The sequence below is a fragment of the Callospermophilus lateralis genome, chromosome 6 (genome assembly GCF_048772815.1).
Source record: "Callospermophilus lateralis isolate mCalLat2 chromosome 6, mCalLat2.hap1, whole genome shotgun sequence".
Lineage (NCBI taxonomy): Eukaryota > Metazoa > Chordata > Mammalia > Rodentia > Sciuridae > Callospermophilus > Callospermophilus lateralis.
This window is the reverse complement of record NC_135310.1, coordinates 101,629,031-101,647,858: the sequence shown is the minus strand read 5'-3', so window position 1 is coordinate 101,647,858 and position 18,828 is coordinate 101,629,031. Positions and strand designations below refer to the sequence as shown.

Below are 18,828 nucleotides of genomic sequence, written 5' to 3'. Positions count from 1 at the left end.
GGGAAAAAAATCAATCATGAATGAAGCTTATAATCCTGGACTTTGAATGAATGATGGCATTATTCATAGAGGAGAGAGTAAAGGATCTTGAAAGGGGGTAGGAGGAGATCAGACGTCTGATGCTGAGCTTTGGTGGCATTGCAGGATGATATATAGAAAATAGTTGAAAGTGTGAATCTGGAGCACAGGGGAGAGGTTGGCAATGGAGACATTAGGCATTGAAGTAAAAGTGATAAGAATGGAGATAGCGATCTCAGGAAAAGAATGTAGAAAAGATGCATCCTAGCAGATGCAAGCCAGGAAGTCAAAAGGACTTGTGTAATATATGAAAATAAAAGATAAAGCAGTCAGTTGTGGTGGTGTGTGCCTCTAGTCTCAGCTACTCAGAATGCTCACTTGAGCTAAGGACTTCTAAGACAGCCTGGGCAATACAGTGAGACTGTGTAGAAAAAAAAAAAATTAAAGGGTTTTTCAACAAAGAGTTGAGTCTATAGTAAAAATAATAATAATAAAAAACTCAAATAGTCCCCTCAAGCACATCAAATCTGGAAATTAGAATGTCATTTGATGACCTTAGTGGGAACAGTATGATTGGGATGTTAAGGATAGAAAAAATGTTGAGACATGAATGGCAGGTGAGGACAAGGAGGTTCATGGTAGGAGAGGTTGTGATATAGGAAAAACAAAAGTGATTCAGGACACTTACTGGCTATGCTGTTTTGAGCAAATTACTTGAAATTGTGGGCCTTAGATTCTCCTTTTGTGAAATGAAGTATTAATATCAACCTCCTTTGAGATTGAAATAATATATGCAAAGAGCCTAGAATAGTACCTGACTCCTGGTACAATCTCAATCAAAGATACTCTGATTTAAGAAATTTGAAATGGCAGCATTTGGGGGCACATAGTAGAAAATAGATAGAGGGAGAGGGGTAGTCTTCATTTGTTAGCTATAGTTTGGATATTAGAACTGGGGAGAAGATGTGGAAAATAAGATCAGAAGAACTGGCTGGGGTGGAATAGTGTTTTTATATAAAATTCTGGGAAACTTGGATATTAGCATATATATTTATTAATTACAGTTTCATGTTACATAACAGTTATAGATGGTGTATATAATGGTGGTTCCATTAAGATTAGCCTGTTGTCATCGTAGCTGTCTTAGTTTGTGTAAGTACTCTCCATAATCTTTGTACAACGACTAAATCATCCAATGGTTCACTTCTTAGAATGTATCCCTATCATTAAGTGACATGTGATTGTACTTTGACTTCACAGATATACAGAAAAGGAATTACAACAAAAGTATTTGCATAAGGCATTAGACATAGAAACATTCCTTGTATTCCCCAGGCCTCGATTTATAATAAAATACCAGATTGGTACCAGCACATTATATTACAGTAGCCTTTACATATCTCTCTCTCACCTAGATTTGTAAACTCCTCAAGAACAAAAAGTCCTTTTCCCATTTCTGGTCCCCGTCATTTAACATAATGCCTGAAGCACTGTAGATGCTTAGAAAATATCTCATGAATGTTTGAATAAGTGATCCTTCTTTTCACATGATCCTGTGATATGACACACAGACATTAAGATATAAACTTTCTTAGTGGCATCATAGCTGAGAAAAAAGCTATAACAGGGCAGGGAAGGGAGCCTAGGACTCTTCTCTCATAGTTAGTGGTGTTGCTTATTTTGTTCACTAAAACAAATCATCCACAGCTTTTAGCCTCAGGAATTCAGAGGTTGAAGACCTTGAAAGGAGTTGTGGTATTCAGCCTCCCTGTGGTATTCTGCTAACTGCAGAAACAAGTGGCTTGGAATGCCATAAGTGCTCCATGAAACATGGAATGTTTATACTAAAATGCCAGGAAGTGATGTGCACATGGTCATCAGCTGGAAGATTCTGATGGCATGCCAAGCAGAGCCACCAGAGCCTGACAGCAAAACAAACAATGACAACAAAAGAAGTTTGACCTTACACAAATAGATGAGAGTAGTAAACAGATTCTAGTTAGACCCTCCTGATCATATAATTGCTCTGAGCAGTTGGAGGGCATAAAAATTTGGAGAACTCATTCTTATAATTGAGAGAAAAATGTATGATCAAGGGATTTTATTCATTCCAAGAACCTTTCTGTAGTGATCTTCTCTCTGCCATCTCTCTTTCCACTTCCCTTCTTGCTTAGGATGAGTATATGATACTTTCCTTTTGTCATTTTTTGTCTCCTTCCATGTGAATGAGACTGGACACACTTAGGAGAATTTTTCTACCTTGGTGGGAGGCCCCAGGCTCTGCTCTGATGCTGACAGAGCAGACTTGTGAATATGAATAATGTCTTGTTGTTCCCTCTGGGTGGGCTAATTTTTACCATTAGCCAAGTGCAAAGGAAGTACTTATGAAAAAATCAAGTTGCTTTGAGAATTCCAGCAGAAAGGTGGTGCAGGTTTTTAAGAAGAGCTCTCCTGACTTGCTGATATCAGAACTTGAGTTTTTCTCTGGCAGGAGAAAGAAAGAATCAGATGTCAGAGACAGTGTTCTCACTACTTGTCCAGCCTCACTCACTCACGAGAGCCCAGAGCAAAATAAGAGGGTCAATTGCAGTGTTGTATGAGCTGAGACTTGGTGCATGAATACAAGATTTCTTGGCATTCCAGACAATGGGAATTGGCAAGGAAGTACCAACACATCCAAAGAGGGTGGAATAAGAGAAAGAAGAGGAAAAGCAGTCACCAAAAGATAGCCAATAAACCAGGAGAGAGTGATGCAACAGAGGCTCCAGATAAGACAGTTTTGAAAAGGAGAGAAAAATGGAAAGAATCAGAACCCATAGAGAAATCAGAAAAGATAAGGAATCTAAGTGCCTGTTGATTGTTTTAAAAAAAAACGTTATTATACACCTTGGTGATAATGGTTTCTTTGGTAGAGGATGTGAGGGGATTAAGAAGTCAGTGGGAAGTTCATTTGCTTTCTAATACATAACAGATTACCCATAAATTTAGTGCCTTGAGAAAATATTAAAAATATTATCTATTTCCTCTAGTTTCTTTAGATCAAGAAGTGAGCTAGGTTCTTTGCTCAAGTGAAATCAAGGTGTCAGGTTGCATTTGCTCTGGAGTCTCAATCAAGGAAGGACCCACTTCTAAGCTCTTTTATAGGGTGTGCAGAATTCATTTCCATGTGGCTGTAGAATTCAGGCAGCTTGCTTTCTAAATTGAGCAACAGAGGAAAGGAATCTGTTGTATTGTCTCTACCCTTTAATCTTCTTTTGAAGAGCTCACTTGATTAGAGCACACCCACACAGGATAATCTCCCTTTTAATTAACTTAGAGTCATCTGTTTAGGGTCCTTAATTACCTCTGAAAAATCTTGTCACCAGTGTCAGATTCTATTAGTTAAGAATCAAGCCACAGTTTCCTCTCACACTCAAATTACACAAGGCTGAAATCTTAGCGGGGTCATTTTAGGGTATGTTGGTCACAAGAATTAAAGAAATCAATACAGTGATTATATTGTATAGATATGACCAAGAAGAGCCTGTAACTATGGGAACACAAATTTTCGTGTATGTGTGTGCACTCATTTCGATCAGTTTAACTTTTGCTGCTTAACAAACCAGGTGAAAATTTAACATTTTTAAAGCAAGACCACTTATTTAGCTCAGAAATCTGCAGGTCAAAAATTTTGGCTGTGTTCTATCAGGTGATTTCACAGATGTGCATCAGGCTCGACTGATCTTTGCTATGGGTTCACCAATGTGTCTGCAACAGGCTTCTGGGTTGGTTGATGGCTGGTGAGCTGTTTGGTGATTGTTTATTTGTCTGCTGAGTGGTCTTACATTGCCTACTAGAGTAGCCAAGACTTTTACATCACGATGACATTCTGTACCAGCAAGTCAGTTAACCCAATGTACAAGTACTTTTCAAGGTACTGTTTCTTGTATTGCATTTGTTAGTCTTCCCCTGGCCCATATTAAGGGGTGAGAAAAGAACTTTGCTTTTATTACATAAAAAATAGAATATTGCAGGCATTTTTACTGTCTACCACAATGATATTTATTATATTTTCAAAGAGAGAATATTTCTTCTTTAGATGTATGTTAGGAGGAGTGAGCTAGTGGATATATACAAAGAGGAGTGCATAGGACATAGGGAATAACTGAAGAAATGAAATCCCTAAGAAGGCCAGAGCTGCCATGTTTCAGAGTACCCAGGAAGAATACACCTTTTAAAAAGTGAAAGGTCACCACTTCTCCTTAGAATAAAGAAAGGAGAATGAAAATGAATCTAGAAAAGTTTGGTTTCTTGTTAATCTCAATTTTCCTTGAAGAGAAGAAATCTGTCTGTTGAGTTAAAGGGGAAGGAGGTGGATTAAAGGTTGGTGGAGAATATTAACACTTTGGAAGAGACGGATAGGAGGGGAAGACAAGTTCCAAACAGGAGAAATGGCAAAAAATCCAACAAAAAAGATGAGAGACGAGGGACACAGCTGAAACTCTAGACTTCAAATTGGTGAGGAAACCTCTCAGAGGTGCCTCACCTACCCCACGTGTGAGTGGAGTAAGGTGTCCCTCTGCACAGAAGCAGGAAAGGCCCACCCATTTTGAGCTGTGTCCTTCTATAGAACAACATTTGTAAGTCAAATGCAGTGATCCAGTCAGTTAACAGAGTGCTACCAATTTTTTTATCATAGCAGCTTTAAGTAGATCATGTCCAGGAACATAATGACAGTTAGTGGGATTGATTTAAGAGTGAGGATTTGCCAAGTGCATGGGCAAGAGGTCCAGATGGCTAGAAGGTTGGCAATGCTGGCCAAAAGGTTGAGTCTGAACAAAATATTGCTGAAACCTAAAATGAAAAACAGTAGGAAGTTAGGGAGATGGGATTGAATAGCAAAAACAAAACAAAACAAAACAAAACAAAACAAAAAACAAAAAACAACAAAAAAACCCCAAAAAACCAACAAAACAAAACAAAACAAAACAAAAACCACCTCTGTTATAAAGGAAAACTATTTAGTTCCTGGTGTAAAATCATCGACAAAGTCTTGAGCATAGGTGAACATTGATTAGATATCAAAAGCTCAGTCTGGTACTGAGTTTAATGGGAAACAGCTACAGGCAGGAATGACAGAAAAGGTTATTTAATTTGCTTAGTTAAGAAAAGCTGAAAAACACCCTGTAGAGTTTTGTGTATTTCAGAGAGTAGAGGACAGATCAATAGGCAAGGAGGCCAAACTATTTTAACATAGTGGTTATGAAAAATAGGGAATCTAGGATTTCTTTGTACAGATGCAGAAGGAAGAGTACAACTATACAGGCAAACATTAAGAGCTATCAAAACACTGGGACCCTATTTACAGCATCAGCTAGCAGATCACTCATCTCAGCTTGTATTCAGGTATTTTTGAATCTCACAGGTACATTAAAAAAAAAGAATATATACAGAAACAACTAATTTTGGATTTAGTCAAATTACAAGGCAGCTTTGCAATTAATTGGTTACTCAATAACTAAGGGTTTCTATGATACAGGATGCAAGGGTTAAATTATGATTGAGTTCATCTACCCAATGAGAGTAGCACATTGCAGGCATCTTGTCACCGAGATTATAGTGATTGTACAGAATTCAAGACAGTCCTTCTAGAAGAGAGTCTTGAGAATGACTTTGGGGTACATGTGAGGTGAATGGGCTCAGGAACTAGAAGAATGCTGTAGACAGTCACAGGTAGCTCTATAGAGGTGTTTAAGCAAAGAACTCAACATTAAGTTGGGGTAAGAAGCAAATGGTAAAGAAGACAGCGAATAGTCTTGAGGAAGGAATTAAAGCATCATTAACAAACCTGGAGAATAAAAGAAAGGGATGGAAATAATTTTTGGATGTAAATTAAGAAGTTTATCATTTAAGTAGGGGATATCGGGGAAGAAGTAAAGTGAAGGATGATTCTGAATCACTGACTGAGAATTTTACATATGCCCTTTCCTTCCTTCTATATGATATTATTCATTCATGTGTGGACACTTTCTTTAAAAGAAAAACTTATTTGTGAGAGGAACTCAGGGAAATGAGTCTTTTCCATTACAAAATGAAACTTCACCCCTAGAAATTTTATAAAACAATGGTGTCATGCTTTTTTATTTGTATAAATTAGAATAACATCATGGTGTATTTGTAAGTTGGAAATGAATATATTATAACTAATTAAGAATATATGGAATAAAATATAATGAAATTGCATGTAGATTAACATAAGCATAATAAATATTCTTAGGCTTTTCAGTCTTTCAGAAGTTATTCGTCAATTAATTATCTAAAAGTATGGTAACATTATGAGTAACTTATGTTAAATGTAATATCACTTAATATAATGGAATGATTGGTAATTAAAATTTGTAATCTTAGGAAGTTGGAGGTAACAGCTTTTTTCTCTGAATGAGCCCCTCAAAATTATGAACCTATGATCCTACACAGTGACATTCTGGCAAATAATCAGGATGAATTAATGAGTTTTTCCATATACATTGAAGTTCTTAGGAGACAACAGACTGAAAGGTGATAGGATTTTGTGGTGGTCGATATTAATTTACAAAATCTGTTACCAAACTATGTTATTCTAGGCGTGTCTCAATGTGCAAATACCTTCAGAGCCTGGGAATGGCTCCATTCCTTCTGTGAGGAGAGATCAACCATGGAAACAATTGAAGAAGACCTCTCATTCACCATTAAAACAGACAGACAAACAAACAAACAAACAGGCCCTGGATATATTGTTAATTCCAAGAAGATAACTTCTTAAACATTAAATACGAATTCAAATACAAGTAATTATATAACTTCTTGTGGTGACACAAGAATTATGCTGACATTTGGATATAAATATATTCCCTAATCATGTGAATCAGTCACATAAACACTGGCTAAACAGAGTTGTTTCTAAGTAAAACTTACGCATATTAATTGTTCAGCCTTCTTTCTCAATTTGATGGAATTCTGCTTGATTATCAATTACACTGATTTTCTCACATTCTGGATTATGTCAATTTAATAAAATATTATTTATTTGTAAAAATGTTGTGTTGCAAATATGCATATTGATTCACACACAAAAGAAAGAAATATCTTTAGTATATTTCCTCAGAAAATAAAAAGTTTGTGATGAATTTATTCAAATTTGTCAGTTTTCAGTAGTTTTAGAGTTCAAAACTATATGTCATAAATATCTTTGTCTGAGTGCTGATGGAAACTTTCTTAAAATGTTCTAAAGCAAAATCAAGAAATATATTTTATTCTATTTATAAACCAAAACTTTGTTGTTTAATTGATATATTCATATATATTTTCTTCCTATGTGCTTAATGCAATACGTCTATCTTAATATTTGAATAGTTGATATTCTCCAAATTCTTTATTAGACATGGATATTTATTTTTTTATCTTATAGGCTGACAAAATTAAATTTATTTTGAAGAGAAGTCTCGGTTTACAAGATTTTGGAGTCATTTATGATTCCTACTTGTCTTCAAGTACTGGATGAATTTTAAAATAGCACAAGAATACATACAACTGGTTATTTCACAGGCTTTCTGTAGCTTCTGTTAGAAAAGCATGAATTGTTTTTTATTGCATCTTTATTTGGTATGGAATTTGTTGCTTGCTTGTTTCAATTGAATTATATTTATAAGTACTCTGGCTTCTTTTGATATCAAAGAGAGACTATTCCTTCCAGCATAGTCCAAATCATTTGTTAAATGTTCATTAAATGTTCCTCTTAAGTGTTCATTCTGGCAAGTAATTAGGGAGAATCATCTAGAGCTCTCTTTCTATTCTGGACATTGCATTGACTCTTTTAATTTATTGCTCTGGGTGCTTTGTCATTTGAATTCTGGGCACGTTTTCAGGTTCATGACATGGAGGAGTAAGTAGTCCAAATGTCTAGAATTTTAAACACTTGAAGTATGATTATGATTATTATTATTATTATTAGGATTGTAGTCATTATCTTCACATTACGGTTTATATACTTCCAATGGAAAAAAAATTATTTCATTTTCCAAAGTGAAAATGAAATGGATGGTGACCTATTTCTTTCCAAATTATACAATTCCAGATTAAGATAAATATTTTAGATATGGTCAATGAATTATTTTCCAAATGGAAACACAGAAAATTTTACACTGGTTTTCAAACTGGGGAATCAATCATGTATTGGATACAAATCTTCATAGTTTATTAGATCTTATTTTGTAGCAGGACCTCATGAGAAAAACAGAAATTCCTTCATTTTCATGGAGATTTAAGGCACCCCCTTTTGTGTAAACTAGTGGAAGGATTGTTTGCTTAGTGACACAGTAACAAGAATATTTGGATAGTTTCACAAATAATGTCCTATTTCAATCTGTCTGTTTCTCTCCTCTAGTTAACTTCTTCTCCCACTACCTCTGAGCAGCTTGCCTGTAAACCACCTGCTTTCTCCTTTGTTTCTCCAACTAATCAGAAAACACCACCTGTCCCAGCTAACCTCGATGGAGCCTCTGTCCTAGAGGAGTTCCACACTAGGAGGCTGGATGTCAGTGGGGCCCTGGTGGAAGAAACAGCTACGTATTTTCAAACGACTGCTCACTCTTCACCCTTTTCTGCATCGAAGGGCGCCTCATGGACATTACCGTTTCCCCATTCCACTCAACTGCCAGGTTCTAATCTATCCAGTCCAAGTGCAGCAGATCAAAACCCTGGACTGGCACCTGAAGTTCTGAAGAAGACGACGCCTTTAACCGCAAATGTCCTTAGTCCCAGAGAAAGCCTGAAAACCACTTCTCCTTCACCTTCCTCCAGTGCTTCCCTGAAGTCGAATTCAGCCTCGTACATACCAGTCCGCATTGTCATGCATTCACTCTCTCCAAGTCCGAAACCACTTACCTCCTCTTTCCATGGCTCCTCTTCTACTGTTTGTAGCCAAATGTCATCTAGTGGAAATCTTTCAAAGTCAGGGGTGAAATCCCAGGTGCCCTCCCGGCTTTCCCTTCTCACTGCTATCCTCAAGTCAAACCCTTCTCACCAAAGACCTGTGTCCCCTGCATCCTGCCCCACCTTCTCCCTCAACTCCCTGGCCTCCTCCACTCTCGCCCTTGACCAAAAAGTAAAGCAAACCACACTCACACCTAAAAAATCTCTCTCAAGTTGCTCCCTGAGAGCCCAGTCTCCAGCGCAAGCAGAACACCAGGTTTCTGAGCTGGCCCAGCAATCCTTCCACCTCCCTTTCTTCACCAAGTCTACTCCCACCTCTCAGGTGTCCTCCCTCTCTCCTACTACACCTGTCAATAGCAGCCTTGTTTCTATGAATGTAGAGAAAACACCATCTCCTACTTCTTTGAAGAGCGGTACAATGCAAACCAATGCCTCTAGTTTTGCAGATCTTCCTCCTGTCCCACCAAGCTCTTCACTTTCTTCTTCAAAGAACAAACAGGATGGGGATCTCAGAGGTTCAGAGAATCCCAGAAATACATACACACACCCTTCTACATTAGCCTCATCTGCATTATCTTCTGTATCTCCACCTATTAATCACAGCACCATGCCCTCCTCTCCAGAGAAATGTTTCCATCCATCCCCAGCCCTTTCAAACCTGATAGACAGATCCAAAAGAACATCATATAAACCATCAGGACAGGGGCTGAATCCTTCAGCTCTTTCTTCACCTGCTCTCTCCAGTGCTGGCTGTGCCTCTCTTCCCAGCTTGGGGTCCTCCTCAGTCCCACCTGCTGCTCTGCCCACCCCTGCACTACAGCTCAGTCCTTCAACACTGCACCCAAATTGTGGCAGTGGTTCATTGCCTTCAAGAATGATGAAATCTGAAAGCACAAAATCCAACCACCCGGCACCCGTTTCAACCCCATCACTTCCCATCTCTCTAACAAGAACCAAGGAGCTGATTTCACCTTGTGCATTGTCCCTGTCAACAGGCCCTGAAAACAAGAAACCCAAGGTATTTTTTTTTTTTTGCATGGTGCATGCTAATTTCAAAATATGGATTTTCAGGGGGAAGATCAATAGTTATGATATTTATTCTGCTCCTATGAGAAAGTGGAGAAAGTATGGGGGGAGATCCTAGAATTTGGTAAATTTGAATGTAGAGATGAATTATGGTCTGTCTAAAATTACTTATTTCTGCAAATCCCTTTGATTTGACCTCCTCTTAAGGTAACATTTTATGTATGACTCCAAGGGCATTTTTTATTTAGGTATAATGTGAATTATGCATTAAACACCTACTATATGTCTACCTCTGGATTAGCTTTCTTTGGAACACATGATTTTTAAAGGGGAAAAAAGATAATACTTTAATTTGAAAAATTAAATTTCATTCAGCAGAAAAAATACACATGTACAATGTAGAGTTATTAATTCTACAATAAAACTAGAAAGCAAGTACAGTTATTCCTGCTTGATTTGGTTCCAGGACCAACTAGAGATAACCCAAATCTGCAGATGCTCAAGTCTCAAGTTAAATGACATGGCTGGGTGTGGTGGTGCATACTGTAATTCTAGAGGCTTGGGAGGCTGAGATAGGAGGATCACTAGTTCAAGCCATCCTCATCAAGTTAGTGTGGCCTTAGGCAACTCAGTGAGATGCTGTCTCTAAATAAAATACAAAAAATAGTGCTGGAGATATGACTCAGTGGTCTAGTACCCCTGAGTTCAATCCCCAGTACCAATCAATCAATCAATCAATCAATCAATAAATGACATGGGATTTACCTATAACTTAAGACATCTTCCTATAAATTTAAATCATCACTAGATTACTTATAATACCTAGTAAAAGGTAAAGACTATGTAAATGACAATCACACTGTATTTTAAATGGAATTAAAAAGTCTGTACATGTTCAGTACAGACACAATTTTTTTCAAATGTATTTAATCTGTTGCAAAACCATGGATACAGACAGCAAGTTGTATGCAATCAAATTAACATTTTGTAATTTAAATTATAAATAAAGTAATTGTTGACTGAGTTCAATAAAACAGGAATATTATTACAGCATATGGCTAGTGAGGGAAGTTATTATAGATGTCAGTCTTGTTGGAAATATTTAGGATTTAGCTTAATGAAGAGGAAAGGAGTTGGCATTTTAGAAATGGAAAACAACCTGACCAAATATACAGAAGATAATCCCAGAAGACTATATATAGAGACACAACATTTGAATAGTAATAGATTTGAATAATGGTAATAATAATTACAGCTACAGTTATCAAATGCTTTCTGTGAGTCTAGAACTATCTAATAGTTACATAAAATAATTATAATTGATTAAAATGCATAGCTTTTTGCTTATTTTTATAACCACAGGAGATTGGTAATGTTTTTATCCTTATTTGTATACACCAAGAAATGAAATTCAGTGAATAACTTGTCTATGTCAAATATCTGGTACAGAGCTAACATTTATATTAATTAAAGTCTGCTAATTCTTGAAGCCTTGTTCTTTTTCTACTATGATTTATTGCTACAAAAAGTAACTCATATTAATTACCAAGTTATCCTACTTTATAATTCTCATGAAGAAAAAATCATTATTATGGAATAATGACCAGAATTCTCAATTTGTATCATATTAAAATGTATTTTAATGACTAAGTCCTTATATTTTAAACTTTCACAGCAAATGAATTGGATAAAATTAACTTTTTCTATGATTCTAAATTTAAAATTCCTATTTATTTGAGGTGAAATGAGCTTTCTTAATGACTTTTCAATACCTATGTGTGATTATGAAATTCGTTGCAGTATATTAAAAATCCTGGCCATCTATTCATTATTTCCTGAATTTATTGAAAATCATTTTTTAAGACTTGCTGCCACATAAATTATTCATTACCTTTGTGAAAAGTGATTTTTACTCCATAAGCCTCTTCAAAGTGTTCCTATTTGAGGTTCACTGTGCTTTGTTCCTGTTTTGCCCTGTTTTGGACACAGAAGAGGGAGTCCATAAAGGCTTTTGATAAATTAAAGGCTGGTGTGTTGAAGACCTATATCCCCCCCTGACTCCCTTGCTGCTCCCACCATGGAAGAATTTGAATCACTAGGTTTTTCTTTCTGTTTTATTTTCTTTATTTCCAAGTTAAGAAAATTTAAGGTTATAGAAATATACACTAAAGTTGATGAACATGAAAATGAGTACTATAACTACCACCAGTAAAAACATTAATCTATTTTTTTGAATAGAAAAAAAGTTTCTTATCATGGGTTAAATTTAAAATTGTAAAAATAAATTGCTCTCTGAGGCAGACTGTTCCCTTTCATCTTTATTTCCTACTTGCTTCTTGCTATTATTATCTCTCTAGATTAAAATCAGTCAACATTTTTTTTTGTTACAAACAGTTATTTTCAAGAAGTATACCTTAAGTATAAAAATCATTAAAATTGATGCTGGTAGAGATAAATCTTATCCTAGTTTCTTTTGACATTTGACTTTTGTTTAAATTGGCATGGTTATTTTATAGAATGATAGGAAGAAAGAGACAAAAGCTTTGTGAAATCAAAGAATTTCTATGGTTTCGTAAGTTGTTTCTTGACTTGCTCCTTCCAGGGTGGTGCTAATCCAAGCACAGGGCTCTTTTTGAAGTCAAAGAGCTTCAGATTTAGATCAGCTTCACTTGTGCCCAGATTCCTAAAGGATATGGGTCCTAGAACACAGATAGCCGTCAAATTGAAACAGAAATACTTGAAGGATATTAGTTCAAAGTCTGGACCCTACTGTCCTTTGATATTAAAATAAAATGGAACAGCCAGAGTATGCTGAGCTAAATTCAGAAAAAGAGCAAGTTTGATGTTTCTTTTTCATTGATAGGTCTTATAGTTTGAATCTGTTTGCATTAGCATGATATAATTGTTATGTTAATTTCAGATGCAGGGTTTTTTTTTGTTTTGTTTTGTTTTTTTCTTTTTTTTTGTGTGTGTATACTGCAGTTTGAACCCAAGGTTGTTTTTACCACTGAGTTACATCCCAAGTCCTTTTTGTTTTTATTTTTTATTCTGAGATAACTTATTGCTAAGTTGCTGAAGCTGTCCTGGAACTTGTGGTCCTTATTGGTCTCTTGACTTGCTAGGATTACTGGATTACTTGGATTACATCAGACATGATTTTAAAATATTATTTTGTTTTGAGTCTGGCCCTAGGCAGGATAGACTTTTATCTGAATGTTGCTCAGGCTACTATTTGATCAATATTTATATTGTCTAAGACATATTTTTTCCTCTTGACAAAGACTGGATATCATAAAATTCACCCATAGGGGTTGTGTTTGGGTTCCAAATATATTTTGCCTTCATTTATATATACAATAATTTAAACTTTTCTTGTAGTAAGTCATCATGGTATTTAATATAAATTGGAGTGACCATTACATCAGAATCGCACTAAAAGGGGTTCGTAAAAGATCTGAATATCTCTAACAGTTATGAGGTCCTCCAGTAATGTGCCTGGCCTCAAAATTATTTGGACATATAACTTGTATAGGGAAACTGCTGGGAGCTTTGGATATTTCATTAGTCTTCATAGCTGGTATTCTGTTTATTAAACTCTCATTCATTTATCAAACAATTTTCAATTACGTTACACTGATGAATTAGTGGCAGCAGTCAGTATGTGGCTGTCTCCATTTCTTCAGAACTGCATAGCATTTGGGAAATGAGCAATATGAGATGTGTCTTCATGACCTAAAATAATTAGTTTGGGTTCAAACAAATCATTCATTCAATAAATATGTAATGAGTAACTAATATATATCTTTCCAAGTTACAACAAACAAAACATGCAACAATGCCTGCTTATTATATTTCGTGGTGGAAGACAAACAATCAATAATAACTCTCCAAATCATTAGTCAATCATCTTTGAGAAAGCAACATCCAAAGAAGTGATGTTCCTTAAGAGAGCAGAGTGAGGAAAAATTTCTGAGAGCAGAGGCTGGGGCCAATGTGGAGTTGAGGAGTGACAGTACTTGGGCGTTGTCAGAAGGAGACCTAACTGGGAACCAGACCCTATGGGGTCTTGTAGGACACTCTTCAGTCTTTGATTTTTACTTTGAGGAAGACAGAAAGCCATTGAAGAGTTTTGAATGGACAAGTGACACAAACCTGGCTGTTGTGTTAAGAGTAGACTGTAAGAGGATGAGAGGGGAAGTAGAGAGACTTTGGTTATTATAATCAGTCAGCTAAGATAGTGATGATGGTGGCTTGGGAGGTGGTAGCTATGAAAGTGAAGATAACATTTCTGTGTTATTTTGTAGGTTGAATAACAAATTTCAGCAATCATCTGAGAGACTGTATGAAATGATAAAACAGCAGCTGGACTTATATATTTTCTCAATTCCTTTTTATCTCACTATCTTTTATTCCACCACCTTCCAAAGATCTTGGTGCTTTTCTGAGGACTCCTGATATTCCACAATTCTTCCATGTCTGCTATTTGTGTCACTTGACTTAACACTAACCAGTTCATGTCCCATTCCCTTGGCCTCTCTCCAGCTAAATTGATTTTAGTAATAATTCACACTCAAATGTCAATCAGTGATTGTCAAGTTTTCCTTTTACCTGGGATAGGGAGTATTTGCATTTTAATTGGGGGACTGTACAATTTAACTTGCAGAAGAGACTTTTCAAAGGAAAAACAAATGAACAAACACACACATAACAAACCCTAAACAAAACAGGGATCCAAGTTCATGAATTCAAACATTGTGGATCACAAAGGGGGATGACTTCAAAATCATAACGCGTTAGAAGTGCCCACCACACATGTTTGTAGCGGGGAAGATGGATGTCAGCCAAGTGGGTCTAGGGTTGGATCAATAGATAAAGAACCCAAATTTGTGTTTTTTCATATCCTCTGAATCTTTCTATAATCTTCAATTAAATACTTTAATATTTCAAGTCAACAAATTCTTGCTCAACATTTGTTCTCTGGAAGATTTGTTGAAAATAAAATGAGAAAAAATATAAAATCTCCCTTCTAAAAGACTTCATATTATTTCTTTTATTTTTAAATCAAATAGGAAAACTAATAAAATTGGAAGCTATGGAATGCTGAAAAAGAAATATATTCCAAATTAGAATAAAGAACTTCATGTTTGGGTTTAACAATATTGTTGAGAGAACTCAAAGGAAAGAGAGTGGATCCAAAAAGTATCTTTTATAGCAATAATCAAGATTTTCAGACTGAAAAAGAAAGGATATATGTGTCTTAGAGGACTAGTGCATGTCATAGAGTAGTTAACTCAATAAATATTTGTTGAATGAATCCACTGGTTGAACTGTACATATCCAAACAGATTTTCAGGACAGTTTAACAGCTACCAAATAACCCACTAGTAAGAACTTACTATCATTGGTATGTAACTTGATTGAAGATTAAAAATGACACACCTACTAAAAACATTAAATAATATTAGTACATTAAATAATATAAAAATCATTATCCTCACAGTTTACAATGAGAAATCAAACCTAATAAGATGGACTTGGACAGAGATCATGCTTCTGCTTTTCTTAATGGATTTTAATTATAGGATTTCTATAAAATAAAATAATAATAAATGTCAATTCCTATTGCTCCTATATGAAGAGGGGACATTGAATTTTTCAATCCTTATTCAAATACCTTGTTTCTGGTAGACCACAGCATTTTAGGGTCAATGTGAAGTCTTAGGGAATGAAGGGACCTGAGATATCCTCCAGCAATTGCCCTTCTTATAGGAGGAGATGGGAGTACAGGACTTGGAAGAGTGGAGAGCCTGGTAGAAGGTCACAGAACTTCACGAGGGAAATAGTTATATAAAAGATAAAAATAGAACATAAGTAAACATTCAGAGTTTATTTCATGGGGAAAAAAGGATGCAGCTTCTGAGATCTTTGCATGCTTTGCTGAGTGTGTGTTTGCACAGGTGCAAGTGTGTATATATGTATGTCTCTATGTGAGTGCATGTGAATTTAGGAGTCTGTGCACATATAAATATGTGCATTTGTTTGTGTGTATGGAGTGTATGAGGTGAGCATGTGTGTGGGTGAACACAGTTATCAGGATAAGGTGGTTTTTTATGTCAAACCAGCTGGCACCCAGGTGTCAGATGGCTCAATTCTCTTCATTATATCTAACACAGTAGACAGAAAATTTTAAAAATGAACAAAGAAAATGTGTTTCTGTTTCTAGTTGGACACTGACATCTTCCTCCAGGTTTGGCACTTCTTTCTACTTTAGCTTCTTCCTAGAACAGTGAATGTGTCATCCTCTTAGCTTCATCCCAGCAGTTTAATGAAGGTTACTTTAATTATGCTCATAAACTCAAGGTTTAATTTTGTTGTACTGCCCTGTCTTCTTCATTAGACCCTTTGGTTTCCTTTAGGAACTGAGACACCCTATAGCACTGTGCCAATTTCCGGTTAGCTCTGAGCCACTGGGGAAGCTGCCTAAAGCAAGGACATTTGAAGAGACAGGAGCCTTGAACTTAATCAGCTTGAGACCCAGAGTAATATCCAAATTGAGCTTTTGATTATGCTTTTTTTATCCTGCTTCCTACAACTTCCTTATACTCACCTCTCTTCTCCAAATAGTCCATAAAACTAAACTAGATCACACTGTTTTACTTAAAATTTAGGAATTTTTTAAAATTTACTTTATCAATATCAGTATATTAGAAAGTGCAAGAGATGATGATGAGGTAGAAAAAATGAACTTAAAAGATCAGGGGCTTTTACTTGTTTCTCCATTATGAAGTTATATTGCTGATATTTTATTAAAATTATTGACTACCTTGTTAAGAACTGTTGTTCAATTTTATGTATTATGATCTCTGTTTTTATGAATGATGCAAAAATGTATCAAGAGCTCAATTAAATTTACTGCTATACTATTTGTTAATTATGGTACTATAAAGAAGAAATATTCCTTTGAGGATCAACAGAATGAACCTTGCTCATTTATAGAATAGTACTCCTATGCGGGCATGCAGCTAATGAGAAATTTATATGTAACTGTGGAAATGAATGTTTTTAAGTTGTGAAACTGTGTTGCATTTAATTGCCTATGATCTCTAGGCTGATATTTTACTGTAGCATTTCTTTGCTTCTCATTCTAATAAAATATTAACATGTGAGCTAATTTTCTTTTTGTCAGAAGCAAGTTGTTCAAGTATAATGACTCTTTTCTTCATTTGATAACCTGTCATTTAACTTGGTAGAGCTGTCTAAAATTGTCATATTCTTCACTTTTTCATCTCCACTCTTGCTTTCTGGTTACCCGTTCTAGCAATACAAGACCAAGTCAAGTTACAAGGCTTTTGCAGCAATTCCTACAAACACATTACTTTTGGAACAGAAGGTCAGTGTTGGCTCAAAAACAGAGTGAATTTTATGTTGCTAATGTCAGTTTTATTATGTTTCTAAAATTTCTGTTGGGAAGATTTATATTTTAAAGTTAAATAAAACTGCTCTTAGTTAAGGATGATGTGCATGAAAGCATCTTGGTTAATATAACTGGATACATTATTGATTTATCATTAAGGGGTCAATGAGTTCAGAGATGACTAGTCCATTGTCTAGCTGACTTGGGGAGCTTGATTCAGATGTGAAAATATACCTATCTTTTGGAACTTAAAATAATTTTTATGTTCAAAAACTTTTATTCTACTTCACTCATTTGATCAAAGAATCAAGGCGATATGGGGTTATGTGGCAACTGGCCACCTTGGTCATTGACTGGTCAAGACTTGATGATTAATATTGGCTTCCACCACTACACAATGTGGAACTACACTATAATTGAGAATAACATCATATACCTCAGGATGACCTAACCTTCTTCATTCATTTTTGCTGGAAATGAGGGAGGATTGAGATCACTGTTAATGACCGAGCTGCTTTCATATGATTCTAGGACATTTTTGCTTTGCTATTGAGATTATAAAATTATAAGATGTTACTTCAGCTTGTAAATTAAAGTGTCATGTTTAGTAAGCCCACCACATTTGTCTAAATGAGACTCAAATGAAGTGTTCATATCAGAATCAAAGTAAAATCAACTACCATGTCTGTCAAATTATACATTTCATATATTGTTTTTATGTAGTCTATTTATCGCTTAGTGTGTCAAGCCCATTTTTTCCCCTGTGTAATTGTAGTGTTTCAAGTACTGTTACTATCATTTTTCAAAATGTTAGTTTATCAATGAGGTGGTATTTTGATCACTGGTTTATAAATCAATATTTTTGTTCTATTTGCATAATCTGCAATGAAACCTTTGTATGAGATCTTATCTGATAATAGGAACTATTAGTGAGAAATGCTAATAGCATATAGGTGAATATCAAGTGAACCGCATATCTTATATCTCTGGTTATAATTTCATGTTATCCACATATGGTCTAGAATCTATGTTCTATATAGTTACATACTTTGTCCTGAAAGGTCACTAGTCTTCAGAGATATCTGCAGGCTTCTCTCTAGCTTTCCTGAATTTCTACCTTTGATAGCTTGTTAAAAGATGAGATGGCACTAAACTTCAGGAGTATGTGTGAAGTTTCCCTGCCCCAGTTGCCCCTTGGCTCACAGTTTAGGGCGATCATGGGAGTCGTGGTGACCACAGGCCCTCTGCTGGTTTCGAACAGAGATCTCCCGTCTCTGGTCACCAGTGTCTGCTTTCACAGATGTGGAACAAACTTTCTCATCAGTGAGGCAAAGAGGAGATTAGAAGCCTCCTGCATCCTGGTGTCATTTCTACATACTCCATCTAACTGAAGCTCATTCTCCTGGAGTAGTGCTGCAAAG

General features: G+C 35.8%; 1 protein-coding gene across 29 annotated transcripts in view; it reads left to right on the top strand.

The window, feature by feature from the left end:
• The window catches only part of Mlip (muscular LMNA interacting protein), a 225,866-nt gene that overhangs the window by 108,061 nt on the left and 98,977 nt on the right, over positions 1-18,828 (top strand). For 11 of the 29 annotated variants that reach the window (XM_076858562.2, XM_076858561.2, XM_076858560.2 and 8 more), the window contains 2 exons: positions 8,420-9,985; positions 17,312-17,383. The exons of 5 other annotated variants lie outside the window; for them this stretch is intronic. In XM_076858562.2, coding sequence (XP_076714677.2) covers positions 8,420-9,985; positions 17,312-17,383 — 1,638 coding nt within the window. The remainder of the gene's footprint in view (positions 1-8,419; positions 9,986-17,311; positions 17,384-18,828) is intronic. 13 more of the 29 variants (XM_076858574.2, XM_076858568.2, XM_076858575.2 and 10 more) reach the window with 4 other exon arrangements.